Here is an 18,316-nt window from a genome sequence, read left to right on the forward strand (position 1 = left end):
TTTTTTTTTTTTTTTTTTTACCAATAGGATAGAAAGAAAGAAAAGACAAAGTAAGACTCCAAAATATAAGAAATATATACAAATAGAGCACACGTCAAAACACCCGGCCACTGTCTGTTCACCTGCAAAGAACATGACAAAACATAGCAACAAAATACATATGTATAAAGAACTTAAAATATTCATGGCTTTGCAGTAAGTTTCCATAAATATATATACCCATACCAGAGCGCTCCACAGCAGCAAAATTCCACCAATCACAAAACATTTCAGCAACTAGCATGATAGATTAGCATGAAATGAGTTTGTCAACTTTTCGTCTTTTAAACTGTCAAAATGCACTTTTTCTGTTAAAAAATGTAACGAATCAACTCTGAGCTGTACGGAGTCTGCTACTCCGGTCTCAAAAACGTCTTTCTAGCTATTTTAAAAAAAGCTCGTCCGAACCTTTTTCAGAACCGAGCCGGACCAACAGAACCTCCGTCCGTTTGGACCACAGTTTAAACAGAATAACGTTTTCCACAGCTCATCAGCTTAGCTACACATAACAGGCGTACAATTTCAGCTTTCACAAGACATATGACACTATTTCAGCTTTCTGTGAGCTCCCAAGCATCACAGCCCAACACGCTTAAAACATGCAGCGTTTTGACTTCAAAGCGGCGCAGCTTGAGCTGCGTTTCAGCACAGCTGATAAACTGTTACTTTTCCTCATGCCAACATGTAAAAACAATCTTTACACGAAATACACAGTCATTTATGAGCACGTAACGGGCCACCAAATGTAGTATGACATATGCTGGATATATTCATACATTTTTCACGAGTTCTTCATCTTTCTGACTGTGTAAATGTCGTGCGTTGAGTTTAACAGAAATGCGAAAGAGAGACGTTTTTATCTTTGACCCATCAAATGAATGCGGTCATTTATTTGCAGAATCAAAGTTTAACATCAAACATTTACATTAATTTGGCAAAATATGAAAACAATAACAATTTCAAGTTCACAGAAAGTGGACAATACGGCGATTGTCCTCACTTCTCAGCAGAACAACAGACATCAATCACACGGCGGTGATTGAGAACTTTGCTTCAGATATTTCTAAAATATCTGTAATGATTTTAGGAGAAAGGAGAGTTTAAGATGGAAAATGGAGATTTATCTTACAGAGAGATGTGTGAGGGAGTTTATCTGTGGGACCAGAACACACGCTCTTTGGGGAATCAGCTTGGCCACGGTACACTTGGTCGAAAATAGAACCTTCTACCTGGTTGATGATAAAATCAGCGTCGGCGTAGGGTTCCTTTCTGACTCTTTCAGCGTCTCCATGAGGACAGCCAAACCCTTAGAGAGTCGTGCGAGGTTATCCAAACAGAAGTCATAACTCCCAAAATCCTCTCTGCATCCTGGAATGTCAGAATTCTGAACTCCTTCAGAACTCTCTTCAGAGAGTTAAACTCTGGAACTCTTCTCCATGAACTGCATCAGAGAGTTTTTCATCTCTCTTCTCCAGGAGAACTGCAACTCTTTGTAACTCTTTTTCTCTTTCACTCTTTAACTCTGGCGAGAACCGGGAAGTTGCCACATTTAAATGAGTTGACTTCCGGGTCATTTTAGAGCTTTCTGATTGGTGGATGGACCAGATCAGAGGTGTGGTTTGTGATGTAAGGTGTTATCAAAGTCAAGGGCAGAGAATGAGATTGTTTAAAACACACAGAAAGATTATTGGAGAAAACGAGACTTCGTGGAGCCTCTACTCTGATTATCTGCTGTAAAGATTAAACATGACATTTCTTCTCAGTAAACATTTTAGTTGACCGAAGCCTGAACTTTAACATACTTACAAATTTGCTCATTGAAGACAGAAAAATCAAGAAATGCATATTAACCTGATTTCTTCTTTGAATGAGGAATAAAAATCATTACTTACTGTTTATGTAAATAAAATGAGTAGTTCTCTTCAACCTGTAAACATTGAGTGAACTAACACAATTTGATTATCAAACATTTGTAAAACAGTAATGATCATAGAGAATTGTCTTTTCTACTTGATTACTTCAAGAAAGAAAGTCTCCAGATGGCTCAAACTGTATTTCTGGATGCAGATCAATGAAATAACAGTCTCTGTCCATCTGGTCAGTTTTGACATGGGCCTAGTCCACTACACTTCTGAATTTCTCTGATACTCCAGCAACATAACGGATGACAATGTTTTTACGTCTGCTGTTCTCCTTTTTCAGTTTATTGGTGTGTTTTGTAGATTTCCTCACTGACTTGACAAAAGCCCAGTTAGGATATCCACATGTGACATCCACATATCCACATGGATATCCACATGTTTGAAGAGCTTCTTGAATGTGTTTCTGTTCCTTTTCCTTCCCTTCTGTCTTCGTGGGGACGCGTTCGGCCCGATGTTGTAGAGTTCTGATGACAGAGAGTTTGTGTTCCAGTGGATGGTGGAAGTCAAACGGAAGATACTGGTCTGTGTGGGTTGGTTTTCTGTAAACTTCAATGTTGAGGCTGTCCTCTCTCTCCATCTGAACCAAACAGTCTAAAAAAGGCAGTTTGTTGTCGTTTGCATCCTCTCTGGTGAACTTGATGTTTTTATCGACCGAGTTAATGTGTCTGGTGAACGCTTCTATTTCCTTGGCTTGGATTTTGACCCAGGTATCATCCATATATCGTAACCAATGGCTTGGCGTTGTTCCCTCATAGGAGTTTAGGGCTCTCTGTTCCACTTCCTCCATGTAGAGATTGGCAACAATGGGTGTGTAGTGAACTAAGCCTCAGGTCAAAATCTGGCCTTGGGGGCCTTCCTGGAACAAGAACTGTATTTCATTGATTTGAGTCCAGAAACACAAGATTAAGTTCATCCAGAGACTTTCTCTTGTCCTGCACTGATCAATTGAAAGAACACTCTTTTTTATTATCATTACTATTTTACAAATGTTTTGATAATTAAATTGTGTTTAGTTCAAACCATTTTCAAATGTTGAAGTGAACTACTCATTTTTAAATCAACTGTGAAACAGTAATAATGACTTTTAATCCTCATTCAAAGTAGAAATCAAATTGGAATGTGTTACGGAGTAATTCATGCATTTTCTGATCTTCTGTCTGAAATGAGCAAGTTGTGATGTCGGTCAAAGGTCGAAGACAAGTTGTTGGAACGAACTGTCATGTTTTTATATCCTCTCAGACGTAAATAGAGAAGCTGGCACCTGTTTTCCCCCAACTCGTCCAAACATTTCTCTCGTCTGTCTCTAAAACATTTTCAATCTGTTCCAAAACATTCTTGCTGTTTTTCTGACTTCTAGTGACCTCTTACGTCACAAAAACACACCCTTGTCTGGTCCATTGACCAATCAGGGACTTCCCAAATGAACCGGAAATAGAACTCTTTAAATGTCGGCACTTCCTAGTTCAAACGAGTTCGTTCAGTCGAGAGCAGTCGAGCCCGGTCGAGTTCGGTTCGGAGAGCAAACCGAACACAAGAAGTGCTGGGAGAACTGGAGTTCAGACATGATCCGGAGTTCTTCCGAGTCTCGTGGGAATTATGCAATCTTCCACATCTGAGTGGAACTCTGACGGACTCACAACTCATGTGAGCCCAACCGAGAGGTGAACTTGTGTCAACAAGTACCGTCACTACTTCGGACGATTCACAGCTGTTCCTACGGAGACGCTGAAAGGGTGCGTTAAATGGAACTCCGTACCAGTGGAGACATCTCCTCCAGGTAAAGAGTCGATTTACATAACCTAAGTGTACCGAGGAGGAAGCTGGGATCTTAACGGAGAGTGCCGTTCTGTTCAACACTTGCCCTCACACACCATCTCCCTCCCTCTAAACTTAATTTTCCCATCTTTAAAACTCTTCTATCTAGCAGAAATCATTCCAGATATTTTCAGAAATGTCTGTTGTGAAGCTTGAACCCAGATACCATGGCTTATGGTCTCTGAAAGCTTGCTAATTAATGTTGTTGTTGAAATCAATTTGCCAAATTAATGTAAATGTTTGATGTTAAACTTTGATTCTGTTAATAAATGACCACATTCATTTGATGGGTCAAAGAAAATTAACGTCTCACGTTACATTTTATTAAATTCAATGCACAATATTATTCAGTCCAGAAAAATGAATGAATCTGTTTAATTTATGAGTATATCACAGTATATGTTCATCTACATTCTGGTGGCCTCGTACGGGTCTCTAACGAGCCTCTACAGGTGACACTGGAGATCCCATGGCACAGCCGTGCTTCTGTCTGTAAAAACTGTCATTGAACTTGAAATAAGTGGAGGAGAGGCAGAGATCCAACAGGGTGCAGATCTGGTCCGGGGTGAAGTTGGTCCTGTTGATTAAGTCATTGTCTTGTAGAAGTTGTTTTCTGACGGTTTCTACTGCTTCAGAGATGGGTATGCATGTGAAAAGAGAAGTCACATCATACGATACAAGGGTTTCTCCTGGGGTTAGTTTCAAGTGTTGAACTTTGGTAGCAAAATCAATGGAGTTCTTTATGTGATGAGGTGTGTTTCCAACAAGAGGAGCTAAAATACCAGCCAGATGTTTAGCAATATTGCATGTCACTGAGTTCATGCTGTTGACGATGGGTCTGAGTGGTGTTCCTTCTTTGTGGATTTTTGGAAGTCCATAAAGACAGGGAGTGGCTTCCCCTGGGTACAATCTATAATACAACAATCGATTGATTGTTTTCTCCTTTTCAAGTTTTTGTAGGTAATCTGTGACTTTCTTTTTGTAGGCGCTGGTTGGGTCCCTCTTCAGGGTCTCGTAGGTGTTGCTGTCGCTCAGTAGTGTAGTTATTTTTTCCCGGTAATCAGAAGTGTTGAGGACTACTGTGCATCTTCCTTTATCAGCTGGTAAAATGGTGATGTTTTGGTCCTGGCTGAGTGATGTTACAGCTTTCCTTTCCTGTGGTGTGAGGTTTGAAGGAGGTGGTTTGGCACTGGAGAGGGTTGCTGATATTTTCATTCTGAGTTGTTCTGCCTCTCCTTCCGTCAAGTTGTTGTTCCTAATCGCGGATTCAGTGGCCGTGATTAGTTCCACAACAGGTATTTCTTGTGGGGAGATGGCAAAGTTTAGTGCTTTTGTCAGCACATCTTTCTCAGGTTGTGTCAATGTCCTGTTAGACAAATTTCTAACCCACTGGTCCTGAAAATTAGTGTTGGCGACAAACTCCTGATCTTGACTGATGGTTTGTGATGAGAAAACAGCTCTCTGTTGTAATTTTAGAAACTTACTTTTTTGGCGTTCCTTGCTCTTTTGATGCTGTGAAAGCTGGGCCTTTTCAACGAAACAAGAAACTTCTTCCAGCAGAGGAAGTGGTAGCCGAGTAGACAGCTTCTTCTATCACTAGATTTTATATTCAGAAGACTCATTAATGTCATATTATTAATAATAAGCATCCTTCCTCTCTTACTTCATCATATTTTTTATATTGTAACTCATTATAGGTAGTAGTTGCGTAAAATGACGGTGGGGCTAATATGACAAGATGACATGTTGTAGACAATATTAGAGAATACCTAAGTCCGGATCAGAGTAAAGTCTGTGCAGGTTATTTTTCAATACTAACAAAGGGAAGCTTTTGTCTTAATAGGTCAGGCTTCTGTCATCTATGCAAGGAAAACACATTCTTACACAAACTTTTGAAGTATGCAAATTTATGCAATTTGATATTGATCTTTTCCATGTCTGGGTAAGAAAAAAAATTTTTTTTCTTTTTGGCAAAACTTCGTTAAACGTTTTAATCGATTAAGCACAAAGTAGCATAAAGTTTCTTAATATGCTGATGACATGCTTTTGTATACATCAGGTCCTCTCAACAGCGTTCCTGTGTTACTTACTGTGCTTCAAAAATTTGGGAGAATATCTGGGAGATTAATCTTCAGAAAGGCGAGCTGATGCCTGTGACCTCTATAGAACATAAAATTTTAGGTACGGTTCCATTTAAAATTAGTTTAAAAAAAATTTAATACCTTGATGTTTGGATAACGTGAGACTATTGAAACCTCTATAAGGGTAATTATTATTATTATTTTTATTATTTAGAAATTTATTCATTTAATTTAAAAAAAATAACTATATAAAATAGAATACGAAAAATATATATACAATCAAAAAATAAAATGAAAGGCAGCAGAAGAAGAATAAATCTTATATCAGCCCCTTTTTTCCCAGAATATATTCAAACAAAAGTAATTTACAAACAAACAAAGCTAAATAAAAACAACATCAACTCAAACAACAATTTGTATAGATACACATTATACTTTTCCATATTCCTTCAGAAAACTAACTTATCATTCTCTTGAATATGTACATAGATCTGGCAGTTTTAACATCATCCTTCAGACCATTCTACAATCCTATTCCCTGAATTATAGTAGACCGCTCCTTCAAACTGGTACAATTCAATTCAATTCAATTCTGTTTATTTATATAGCGCCAAATCACATAAAAGTTGTCTCAGGGCACTTTACAGGAACATTCACATACATAAAAGCCAATTAGTAAAGTTCTCTATCTAAGGAATCCAGCAGACAAGTTGAATCTTGGCTTCGTTGCAGTCTCCCATCCTGAGCAAGCACAGTGGCAACAGTGGAAAGGAAAAACTCCCTTTTAAAAGGAAGAAACCTCCAGCAGAACCAGGCTCAGGACAAGCGACCATTTGCTTTGACCAGCTGGTTGAGAGGACAGGAAGGAGAGACAGACGAACACAGAATGGTAGGTCCAGGTATAGGTCCAGGTATAGGTCCAGGTATAGGTCCAGGTGTATCTGAAAGACAAAAAAAAAAACATGTTAAGGATAGAAAAAATAATTACAAATACAAAACAGGTTGAGCAGAGTAAGTAAAGACAGAAGTAGAGTGAAAATTGTGGTCAGTTTGTCCTCCAGCAGTCTAAGCCTATGGCAGCATAACTAAGGGACAGCCCAGGAAACCCAAGCTGACCCTAACTATAGGATTTAGCAAAAAGGAAATTCTTAAGCCTAGTTTTAAAACTGGATAATGTGTCAGCCTCACAGACAGAGATTGGATGTTCGTTCCACAAGAGAGGAGCCTGATAACTGAAAGATCTGCCTCCCATTCTGTTTTTGTAAATTCTAGGAACCACAAGTAAACCTGCAGTCTGAGAGTGAAGTGCTCTGTTAGGAAAATATGGAACAATAAGATCTGTAATATAAGATGGAGCTAGGTTGTTGAGAGCTTTGTAGGTTAGAAGTAAGATTTTGAATTCTATTCTGGATTTGACAGGGAGCCAATGGAGAGAAACTAAAACTGGAGAAATGTGATCTCTCCTACTAACTCCAGTTAAGACTCTGGCAGCAGCATTTTGGATCAACTGAAGACGTTTTAAAGAAGTATTTGGACATCCAGATAATAAACCATTGCAGTCCAGTCTAGACGTGACAAATGCATGGACCAGTTTTTCTGCATCATTTTTAGATAAGATGTTTCTAATTTTAGTGATATTACGCAGGTGGAAGAATGCAGTTCTAGTAATGTTTTTAATGTGGGGATAAAATACATGTCCTGATCAAAAATAACACCAAGTTTTTTTAACATTAGAGCTGGAGGACAGATTAATGCCATCTAAGGAGGGAGAAAGACTGAAAAATTAATTCCTAAGGTGCTCAGGTCCAAAAACCAAAACCTCAGTCTTGTCTGTTCAACAGGAGAAAATTAAGGGTCATCCAGGTTTTTGTCTTTAAGACATGCTTGTAGTCTAAGTAGCTGATTGGATTAATTGAGTTTAATGGACAAATATAATTGTGTGTCATCAGCATAACAATGAAAATTTATCCCATGCTGTTTAATAACTTTACCTAATGGAAGCATATATAAAGTAAAGAGTATTGGTCCAAGCACTGAGCCCTGAGGAACTCCATGACTAACTTTGGTGTATGAAGAATATTTATTAATTACATTTACAAACTGGACTCTATCAGATAGATATGATTTAAACCATTTTAGAGCCGTTCCTGTAATCCCAATATCATATTCAAACCTCTGTAGTAAAATATTGTGATCAACTGTATCAAATGCAGCACTGAGGTCTAACAGGACCAGTATAGACACAAGTCCATTGTCTGAGGCCATGAGAATATCATTAGTGACTTTTACTAGTGCTGTTTCTGTGCTATGATGAGCTCTAAACCCTGACTGAAACTCTTCAAACAGATTATTTCTTTGTAGATGTTCACGCAACTGACCTGCAACTATTTTCTCTAGAATTTTTGAGATGAAAGTTAGATTAGATATAGGTCTATAGTTGGCCAGAATTTATGAATCAAGGTCAGACTTCTTAAGTAAAGGTTTAATTACAGCAACCTTAAAACGCTGTGGTATATAACCATCCATTAAAGACAAATTAAGTAGATCCAAAATGTGGACATTAATTAGGGGAACTACCTCTTTAAACAGTCTGGTTGGGATTGGATCTAGCAGGCATGTGGATGGTTTGGATGAGGTTATTATTTTTGACAATTCAGAGAGTTCAACAGGACAAAAACTGTCCAAACATAAATCAGGCTCTAGTGAAATTTTTAAAGTTGCATCATTTGAGAGGGGACTAGAGATAGTAGAAGGAAGGATGGTTTGAATTTTCTCTCTAATTGAAATAATTTTATTTATAAAGAATCTCATGTAGTCATCACTACTTATAGTTGTAGGGAGACATGGTTCAACAGAAATGGGACTTTTAATTAGTCTAGCAATAGTACTAAACAGAAACCTAGGGTTATTTTTATTCTCTATTAAAGATGAGTAATATAAAGTTCTAGCATCACGGAGAGCTTTTTTATATGTTAGCAGAATATCTTTCCAAGTTAAATAAAATTCTTCAACATTAGTAGAGCGCCATTTTCTCTCCTGGTTTCTAGATGCTGCTTTAAAGTACGTAACTCAGAATTGAACCAAGGAGCCAGTTTCCTCTGACTGATTACTTTATTTTTCAGTGGAGCAATTTTATCAAGTGAAGTTTGCATTGAAGTTGTAAGATGATGGTACGAAACCAAGGCTTCACAAACATCTCTATCCCCTTAAGATAATAACCACTCTCCCTTTTAACAAAATTTACTTGGATATTAGAAGGTAGTATATTTTTGTGAGCCTTATACATAAACAGTAAAATATTATAATCAACCAAGTCATAGAATTTTAATATCTTCAGTTGATAAAACAATGTATTTGATGGATGGCTGTAATCTTTTCTAGTGATAATTCTTACAGCTCTTTTCTGTAAAATATAAATAGGATTTGTAATTGTTTTACATGCTTTACCCCAGACTTCAATACAGTAAATTAAGTGTGGGACAATTATTGCATTATCCAACATAAACGGTGCTTTATCATTGAGTAACTCCCTTACTTTGTACAGTACTGCAATAGATTTAGCTATTTTTGTTCTTAAATTATTTGTGTGCGGTTTCCATGTCAGTTTTTCATCAATAATGACACCCAGAAACTTCACCTCACTGACTCTACAAATCTCAACACCATCGACTCTAAATGGAGCATCAACAGTTCTCTTACTGTTACTGAATATTATGTAATTTGTTTTATCCAAATTTAATGATAATTTGTTTAGTTGAAACTAGTTTTGTATTTTTTTACAAATTATTTCTGTGCCAACTCCAACATTCGTTCTATATCGTTACCCAAACAAAGAAATGTAGTGTTAGGTATTTTCTCTCGTATCCAACAGAAAAAAAAAGACACCACACAGGACAGAGTAAGGTTTTTTGGCCAACGCTCCTTGCAAGGAAGGAAATCCACCTCTGGTCTGAAACCAGAGGTGGACTCCAAAGCCTTGCCGTTAGAACTGGCTTTTTATTTGGTAAGAGTGATACATAAGTGTTTGGCTTGGAAACACTCTTTGATCAGAACAAAACATCTTGTACAGGTTCAGTTGATTAAATGCTTATTGTAATGAGTTTCTGACACCATCTGTATCAGTTGAAATCATCTGTATCAGTTTAAGGGTGAGGAGAAAAACAATGACACTGCTGGAATACTAGTTGATACGTTTTGACATGTTTGGTTTTTAACAAACAGTTCTAAGTAAAAACAGCTTATGTAAATACAGGGAATTACTATCAGCTCGGATGTGGACTGATCATAAACTTTTTGCTTTGTATGCACAGAAGTACAGGAGTCATAAAGCAGTTTAAAATGATAACATGAAAAACTCTTACATTTCCCTCCTGTTTATCAGTTTAAACTCACTGAAATCATAAATCATAAAAAGAAAAAAATTAACACGTTTCTACAGAACTTTAAATCATAAAATTAAAATTTAAAGAACAAAAATAATGAAGGATGAAAAAATGATTTGCTTCACATGTTTGCGATTGCTTAAATGTCCTGTTAAACTTGTGAGAATGAATCATTATTAAACCTTTAAAGAATGAAAACAGCAAGGTTTTTAAAAAAAAAAAACTTTTGAAAGTAGAAACTTAACCCTCACTAAGGGTAAATTCAAATTGTGAAGCATTAAACTTTAGCTAATAAGAATTGCTTTTCTGAAAAAAAAATAGGAAAGAGTGATTATCTTGAAATGATGAAAATAAATTTACATATGACAAAACATCTGAATGTGTTTGCTTTTCAGAAGAATGATAACAAGTAGGAATTTTTTAATACAGGAGAGAACATAGCTGGCCCAGGAGCAAAACGTCATCTTTGTACTATTTGTTGAATATAATTTCAGTACAAGAATCACAATGCATCTCTTTTACACAGCATCATCATACTCTGATCGTGTCAGTGGAGTGTAATTTTCTTGATTTAACCTTGACAGGCGAAATCTGATTAAAACACCTGTAAAACTTTCGTCGTCATAGATTTCAAAAGTGGGAGGACACATGTGGTGAAAGCGCAGAAGAGGACGAGTACTACCAGGATGGGGGTGCAAATCTTCAGCAGCAGACGTGAGCCATGAAAGAAGGTCAAAGGGTTGTGCTCCTGATGTTGTACTGTCCACATACCGTTTCAGCTGCTCTAGGTCGTTCAGAGCATCATGGATGTCTCCACCATTTCCAGTTTTATCTGGGATGTAGGTGCAGCATGTGGTTCCTATAATCTTACATACCCCTCCTTGAGAGGCGGTGAGCAGGTTCAAGATGACGCAGTTCTGGATGATCATGTCTCTCATTGCAGTCAATTCCTTTGTTGTTCCATTTGCCAGTCTGTAGGCGTCGTTGATGAGGCGTAGAAGTGCATAACGGGTGATTTCAGCATGTTGTTGAACTTCTGCAGTTCCCACCCATGGGAATAGGCCTTGAAAGACTTTTTCACCTCCATTCCATATCCTGTATTCCCATGGGGTGCCGGTGCTGGTGGTGAGGCCTCCCCACTTTGGGCATCGGTGAACGTTTCTTCCTGGTCAGTGGTGTAGAGGCTAGTGGTGTAGACATCATAGACTTTAACGACAATAAGCAAATCAGCTTTCTTACATTGATCTAATTTTTCCACTGACGGATATAATACAAAATCATCAACACCAAAATCCATTTTAAATATTTTGCAATAAATTTGCTAACCAGATGAGAGAAACTTACCAAAAATTTTTAGGAAGAGCTACCCAATTTAGCTCATCCCAGACAAGTAACCCAATTTATGTTACAACCGGCAAAAGGCTCGTTGCGCCAGTTGAACATATGGGGTGGGCGTTTCCACCTCTGCACACCTCAAGCAGCCACGGAGTCCGATGAAAAGGTTTTAACAGTGTTTATTTACAATGTGAATAAATGAATGATGTATACAGTGGAGTCTTACCAGACTTCAGGGTGAGCCTCGGGCCAAAATAACAAACAAAACTTAACTATTTTTCCTATTTTTTTCACTTACCTTACAAATTAAAGTAAACAAAAATACAGGCCTCTTACCTGATCTAAACTAACAAAAACAGGAGAAAACGGTCTTAACTAAAATGGCAGCTCACCCCTACAAGAACTCACCAAACTAAACTAATTTTAAGGGTAGACAGCAGGTCAGCTGTGGCTGGTTGGGACACGCAGAGTGAATGGGAAACGCCAACGTCATCTGCAACTCAGCTCCTCTTTAAGCAGCAACCTGCAGGCAGGCAGCCAATCACAGCTCCGTTCAGCTGTGTCTTCCCCCAGCTGCACACCTGGACACTAATTGGCACAATTAGGCTTTTGAACACTCACTCATAGGCAATTTAAGATGGCAGTCGTAACAGAAGGTTTTAATTCATAATATTTTTTTTATCGTTTTTACAGGGAGACCCTTTCAGATCTCTGCCTTTGTCCAGAGGGGGCAGTGTTGAAAGCCTGCCAACTCGAACTCAGTGCTTGGCATCCTCAGACAGCAAAAGAATGAGCACTGACCTATCAGAGCTGGAGCCCAAAATGTCGTTTGCACCTGCAGGTATGTCGAGACATCATATGGCACAAAACAACATTCGTAAAAATGTTCTAAACATATTGGTATGATCCTCTGTATTTTTAAATGGAAGAATATGCATAGGAAATGTTTATGGCAGAATTGTTTGGGTAAACCTTGTGGGAAGAAGCCTCCTACTCTCTTCAGTCACAAGTCAGTTTTTAACTTTTACATCAGTGCTGTCAGGCTCTTTTTATTTACATTTCACTGTTTTTATTGCAGTCTAAACTTTGATGTCGCTTTCACAAGTATTGTCTCCTCATATTACCTTGTTGATTTTTTTTTTCTAAATAGCATTGCCAGTGCACTCCACTGCAATGCTGCTCCACTGCTCCTGGACTTGGCAGGGTGCATGTTTGTTCTGCACGTTACACTGGATGATGTGCATGTTTGTGGCTCATGTCAACACTCAAGCACTGGGCCTGCTGTCTGTCTTAGTTCGCATGCTTGTTGTGTACGCAGCTGTATGTGTGTGTTTTTGCAGCACGCCCCCTGTATAAGCGAGGTCACCGTAAAACTGCATCATTTGGAACTATTCTGGATGTCCCCAAGATCGTCGTCACAGGTATCACTGGGCCACCAGACTTCCTGGTGATCGGGTGGATCTTGCTTTGCTCAATCTCTGGATTGCTGTCACCTGCAGTGCTTCTCTGTGTGTGCGTTACTTGTGTGATACATGTTCATTCCTGTGAGTTTTTTCTGTTGTTTTGTTTTAAGGCTGTAATTGAGCTGGCCTTGAAGCAACACACATCATAGCTGCCTCAAAGCTTTTGTATTTGTTGTCATTGTTTTTGTTTGTTTGTTTATTCCTTGTACATTTGTGGTGAGGTTTTCTTCCACTCATCATTGACATGGATGTCGTAATAATTTCAGGTTTTAATGGTTTATTTAGGCCATTTGTTTTCCCAGGTAGAATATCATAACATGCAGCTTCAAATAATAAAAGCAAGATTAAATTTATTGTAACTTTTCTCTAAGCCACATACAATCAAAAGTTTACATACCAGCTCAGATATGTCTATACGCCCCCACTAATGTTTGATTAACTGTCTTGGCCAGTGTGATCTGGACTGTAGGCTTGTTGTATTCAGTAACAAACTCCTGCTGTATTTCTGGCTGACACATGTTACTGCACTTCTTGGTAGAATTGGTAGAGTTCATTTAAATTAGGTGATTTCCTACACAGACCCAGCTATTGAGCATATTTCACAAATTTTCAACTGGTTTGAGGTTGGACTTTTGTGAAGATCATTTCAGAACATCAAACTGTGATGGAAGTAACCATCTAGTTGGTTTGAGGTGAAGTTAATGGATTTGGAAGATCAGTACCACTGTATAATGACTACCATCACCAGTCTTGACAGTTACCACAGTGTTTTTAGGTTCGAAAGCCTCTATTTCCATTCGTCTATTTTCTGTACCTGCTTTTCCATTCAGGGTTACAGAGAGCTGGTACATTTGTCCAGCAGTCACTGCAAGAGGCAGAGGACACCCTGGAAAGGTCTCCAATTCATCACAGAAAGCACCTCCTCCAAACAAACTTCTTGTCATTGTGGCCAAGTAGCTCCAATCTTTTGTCTTGTCTAACCAACAAATCTTTTTTGAGAAAGCATTTGGCTTGTCTACGTGAGCAGCTGCAGAATTCAGTCCAGACTGAAGGTGTGGCTTTTAGAACTGGAGTTTCTTTCTTGGCCGACACCTCTCGTTCTATTGTGACGTGGAACTGATGTTCCAGCAGTTTCCAGTTCATGGCAGGCTTGAGCCTAGGTAGTTCCCAGGTTATTAGAAGTGAGTAGTCAAATGGCATTTATACCAATGATGGATGTACGTAAACTTTTCACTGCAACTGTAGTTTTCAGGGGCAGATTATGAGTTATGGACCTTTCTCATCTGTTGTCACATTTTATTGGATGGTAGTTGATTTTAGCTTTCAGTTAGATCAAACACCGGACAATGAATACACACAGATGAGATACGTTTTGTGAACTCATGGTTCTGCCCTCTCTCATTCTATCTGGCTTGGCTGCAGCAGATTATGGGCATGGGAAAATCAGTTTGCTAGTTCTCTAGATCTTGTTCTGAGTTGATGCATAAACGATTTATCAGAAGCATGGCTACTTTTGCTCTTTTTATGTTCATTAACACTAAACAGTTTTCATAAGTGAGTAGCTGCATACTAAATTACTATAACCAAAGTTAATGCACATGACATTACAAGTCCGCATGTGAACATCAAGCCTAGTTCGCATGAATCCTAAAAACCACGAGTGTCACAGAGGACTTCAGTGGCCTGATGTGTGTAATAAATAACATATTTCAAAGTGCTCCCAAAATAATTCTCTGAGGTTTGTTTCTTACAGCAACACCACACTGCTACACAGTGTGAATTGAAATTCTAATCTGCTAAAAATCAAATGTTCAGCAAACAAATTCAATTAAATTTATTCAGTTCTCAAACAGAACAGAGTTTGGAAAAACTGTAAAATAATCCTAAAATTTATCCATCCATCCATTGTCTTTACACGCTTCTTTCTTTTCGTTTCGCGGGGGTCACCGGTCGGTCCCCATGTCCAGCCATTACTGTGATAGAGGCGGGGTACACCCTGGACAGGTCTCCAGTAGGGGTGGGCGATATGGCTCAAATATAATATCGTGATATTTCAGAGCATTGTGACGATAACGATAAATTTCATGATATGACACAAAAAAAAAGAAAAAGAAATCATAGTTATTCATTTGACAAAATGAACTTTTTGCTTTTCAGTATTATATAAAAACAAAACAACAAGGGTTAATTTTACTACAATTACTTTATTTAGTAAAGTATTCAGTCTCAAAGTATAAAAATAAAAACGATCCTTTTGTTATTTAGATTAAAAAAGTCTCCACAAAATATAGAACAAAATCCACCACAAAAACTAAAGTGCCGGTGCAGTTCCAAAAAAACAAACAAAAAAATACTTAAATAAAATTAAAGCTTAAGAGCTGCATAAATGTAACCTACAAGAAAAAAATATGTTGCCTTTAAATGAGCTATAACTTCAAAAACTTGTGACAAATGCTGAAAACAAATGAAATGCTTCCTGAAAGGACAGCTGAGCAGAGCAGCCAATTTTCTGATCCTCAGCTGGTCTCGAGGTTTGAGCTGCACCGTTCCCAGTATCTGTTAATATAGTGCACAGTCAGACTCAGGTCATGCTCCAAAGTCAGACTTGATAAATCGGTGGTCGATACATTCAATGTTTCCCCTGCCATTATACAAGCAGTGTGCACCGCCGTGTCAACAGAACCGAGCTGCGCACACCCCCGCCCCACCCGCCTGCACTGACGTAACTCCAAGGTAGCAGCGCGCTAGCTAAAAAGCTAAAAGCAACGTCTTCCCTCACGCTGACCAGCTCACAAACTGTCGAGACAAACAGCGCTCAGCTCAGATGTGTCTGTGTCCCTCTCGCTCTAAAACAGTGCAGCTCTGTCAGACGTCTCTGTTCATGCCCTTTTCGCAGAAAAATCCACTACGTGGTGGGATGACGTATTTATGTCATGAAATTAGCATATCATGATATCATTTATTTTCTCATGTAAGTTTTTTACCGGTATTGTCGTGAACGGTATGATATGGCCCAGCCCTAGTCTCCAGTCCATCACAGGGACACATAGAGACAAACAAGACAAACAACCATTCACTCACTCTCTCTCACCTAGGGACAATTTAGAGTTACCAGTCAGTCTAACATGCATGTTTTTGGTCTGTGGGAGGAAACCAGAGTACCCGGAGAAAACACACACATGCACGAAGAGAACATGTAAACTCCACCCAGAAAGGTCCCCAGCTGGGATTTGAACCAAGGACCTGCTCGCTGAGAGGCAGCAGCTCTACCAACTGTGCCACCGTGCCACCCAACCTAAAATTTAATTAAACAGCAATGAATAGTCAAGGTATAATAAATAATTTTTTTTTTAATCTGTGTGTAAAGTGATTGCAATATTGAGTTTTAATCAATCAATATTCATTTATAGAGCCCTTTCCAACAGCCAAAAGGTGTGCAAAGTGCTTCATAATACAAAAGCCAAAAACAAACCATTAAAAACAATATAAAAATGCCAGAGAACCACTAGGTATTACCTGCCTGGGAAAAAAAAAAGTTTTAAGATTATATTTTAAATGAACCAGATCACTGATGGAGCGCAAATTCTCAGGTAGTTTGTTCCACAATCTGGTTGCAGCAACCAAAATGGCTCGGTCACCCAAACGTTTGTATTTGGACTTGGGTACAAAGTAAAAATGTATTTGAACTTAATGTTGCCTTCAACTCATCAGAAGCTATTAGATCCAGAACACCTCTGCTTTACAACTTGAATCCCACACTCCTTGTTTCTTTGAATTGAGAAAGCGCCTCGGATGAGAAGTGAAACGTCTTCATTTGCAAATAAAGTCCAGTTGTTTTGGTTTTAACTTTTTTGAAAGCTGTTAGATCAGCTAAATAAGGTGGGACAAGACCATTAAGAATTTTAAAGGGGAATAATAAAATGTTAAAATAAATTCTAAACTGGATTGGAATGGAAGTCATTGAAGAGAAAATTAAACATGATTTGCTCACGTCTGGGAGTGTTGGTTAAAAGATGGGCAGCAGAAAACACAAAATGCAATGATTCAAGCTAACACTCCAGATTTTTAAATCAGTTCAGGTGTGTAGGTGCCATCCATCCATTTTTCCCCCTGCTTCTTCGTGCAGGGTCATTGGGCAAGACACCCTGGATATGTCGCAAGTTCGTCAGAAACAAACCATACCATACCACTTTATTTATAAAGCACTTAAAACAGCAACAAGGCCAACCAAAGTGCTGTACAGACAAAACAACAGGTAACACACAAAGCAAAATACAAAATGAAGTAAATCAGAATATAGACATAAAAACGATGCAGATAATGACGACAAACCAGTGTGGAGCATACAGGATCAAAACACAGATCATCTGGTGTTGAAAGCTACTGAATAGTAGTGAGTTTTTAAACGGGACTTGAAAACCGAGAGGGAGGGTCTGACAAGCAGAGGTAACTCGTTCCAGAGTCTTGGTCCTGCTACAGAGAAGGCCCTGTCACCTCTGCGCTTAAGACGAGTTCCTGGAACTGTGAGGAGCAACTGGTCCGCTGACCTCAGGGAACGTGGTGGGACATACGTTTGTAGCAAATCAGAGAGATGGGGGGGCAAAACTGTTCAGTGATTTGTAGACATAAAGGAGTATTTTGAATTGGATTCGAAAGTGAACCGGTAACCAGTGCAGTGAGGCCAAAACTGGTGTAATGTGCTCTCTTTTGCCTGTACTGGTTAAAAATCGGGCTGCTGCATTCTGGACCAGTTGTAGTCGTGCAATGGAGGTCTGACTGATACCAAACAGGAGTGAATTGCAGTAATCGAGCCTAGATGTAATGAATGCATGTATTACTGTCGATGTCGATACCAAACTAGACAAACAACCATTTATGCTCTCACGCACAGCTAATAACAATTTACAGTGGTGCTTGAAAGTTTGTGAACCCTTTGTAATTTTCTATATTAGTACCTGTTGGTGCTTGCCAGGCCATCACTGTAAATAAGAATTTGTTCTTAGTGTTTATGCCTGGTTAAATAAAGGTGATAAAAAGAAAGATATTTCTGCATAAATATGACGTAAAACATCATCAGCTTTTCACAAAGTCCTAAAAGTAGATAAAGAGAACCCAGTTAAACAAATGAGACAAAAATATTATGCTTGGTCATTTATTTATTGAGGAAAATGATCCAATATTACATATTTGTGAGTGGTAAAAATATGTGAACCTCTGGTATTAGCAGTTAATTTGAAGGTGGAATTATGGTCGGGTGTTTTCAATCAGTGGATGATGAT

General features: G+C 38.5%; 1 protein-coding gene across 1 annotated transcript in view; it reads left to right on the forward strand.

Moving 5' to 3' along the window:
• Window positions 1-18,316, forward strand: part of LOC119418424 (mitogen-activated protein kinase kinase kinase 7) — a 76,770-nt gene that overhangs the window by 27,624 nt on the left and 30,830 nt on the right. The window contains exon 6 of the mRNA XM_037685704.1: window positions 12,268-12,415. Coding sequence (XP_037541632.1) covers window positions 12,268-12,415 — 148 coding nt within the window. The remainder of the gene's footprint in view (window positions 1-12,267; window positions 12,416-18,316) is intronic.

Source organism: Nematolebias whitei, chromosome 12 (assembly GCF_014905685.2).
Source record: "Nematolebias whitei isolate Nwh7 chromosome 12, NemWhi1, whole genome shotgun sequence".
Classification (NCBI taxonomy): Eukaryota; Metazoa; Chordata; class Actinopteri; order Cyprinodontiformes; family Rivulidae; genus Nematolebias; species Nematolebias whitei.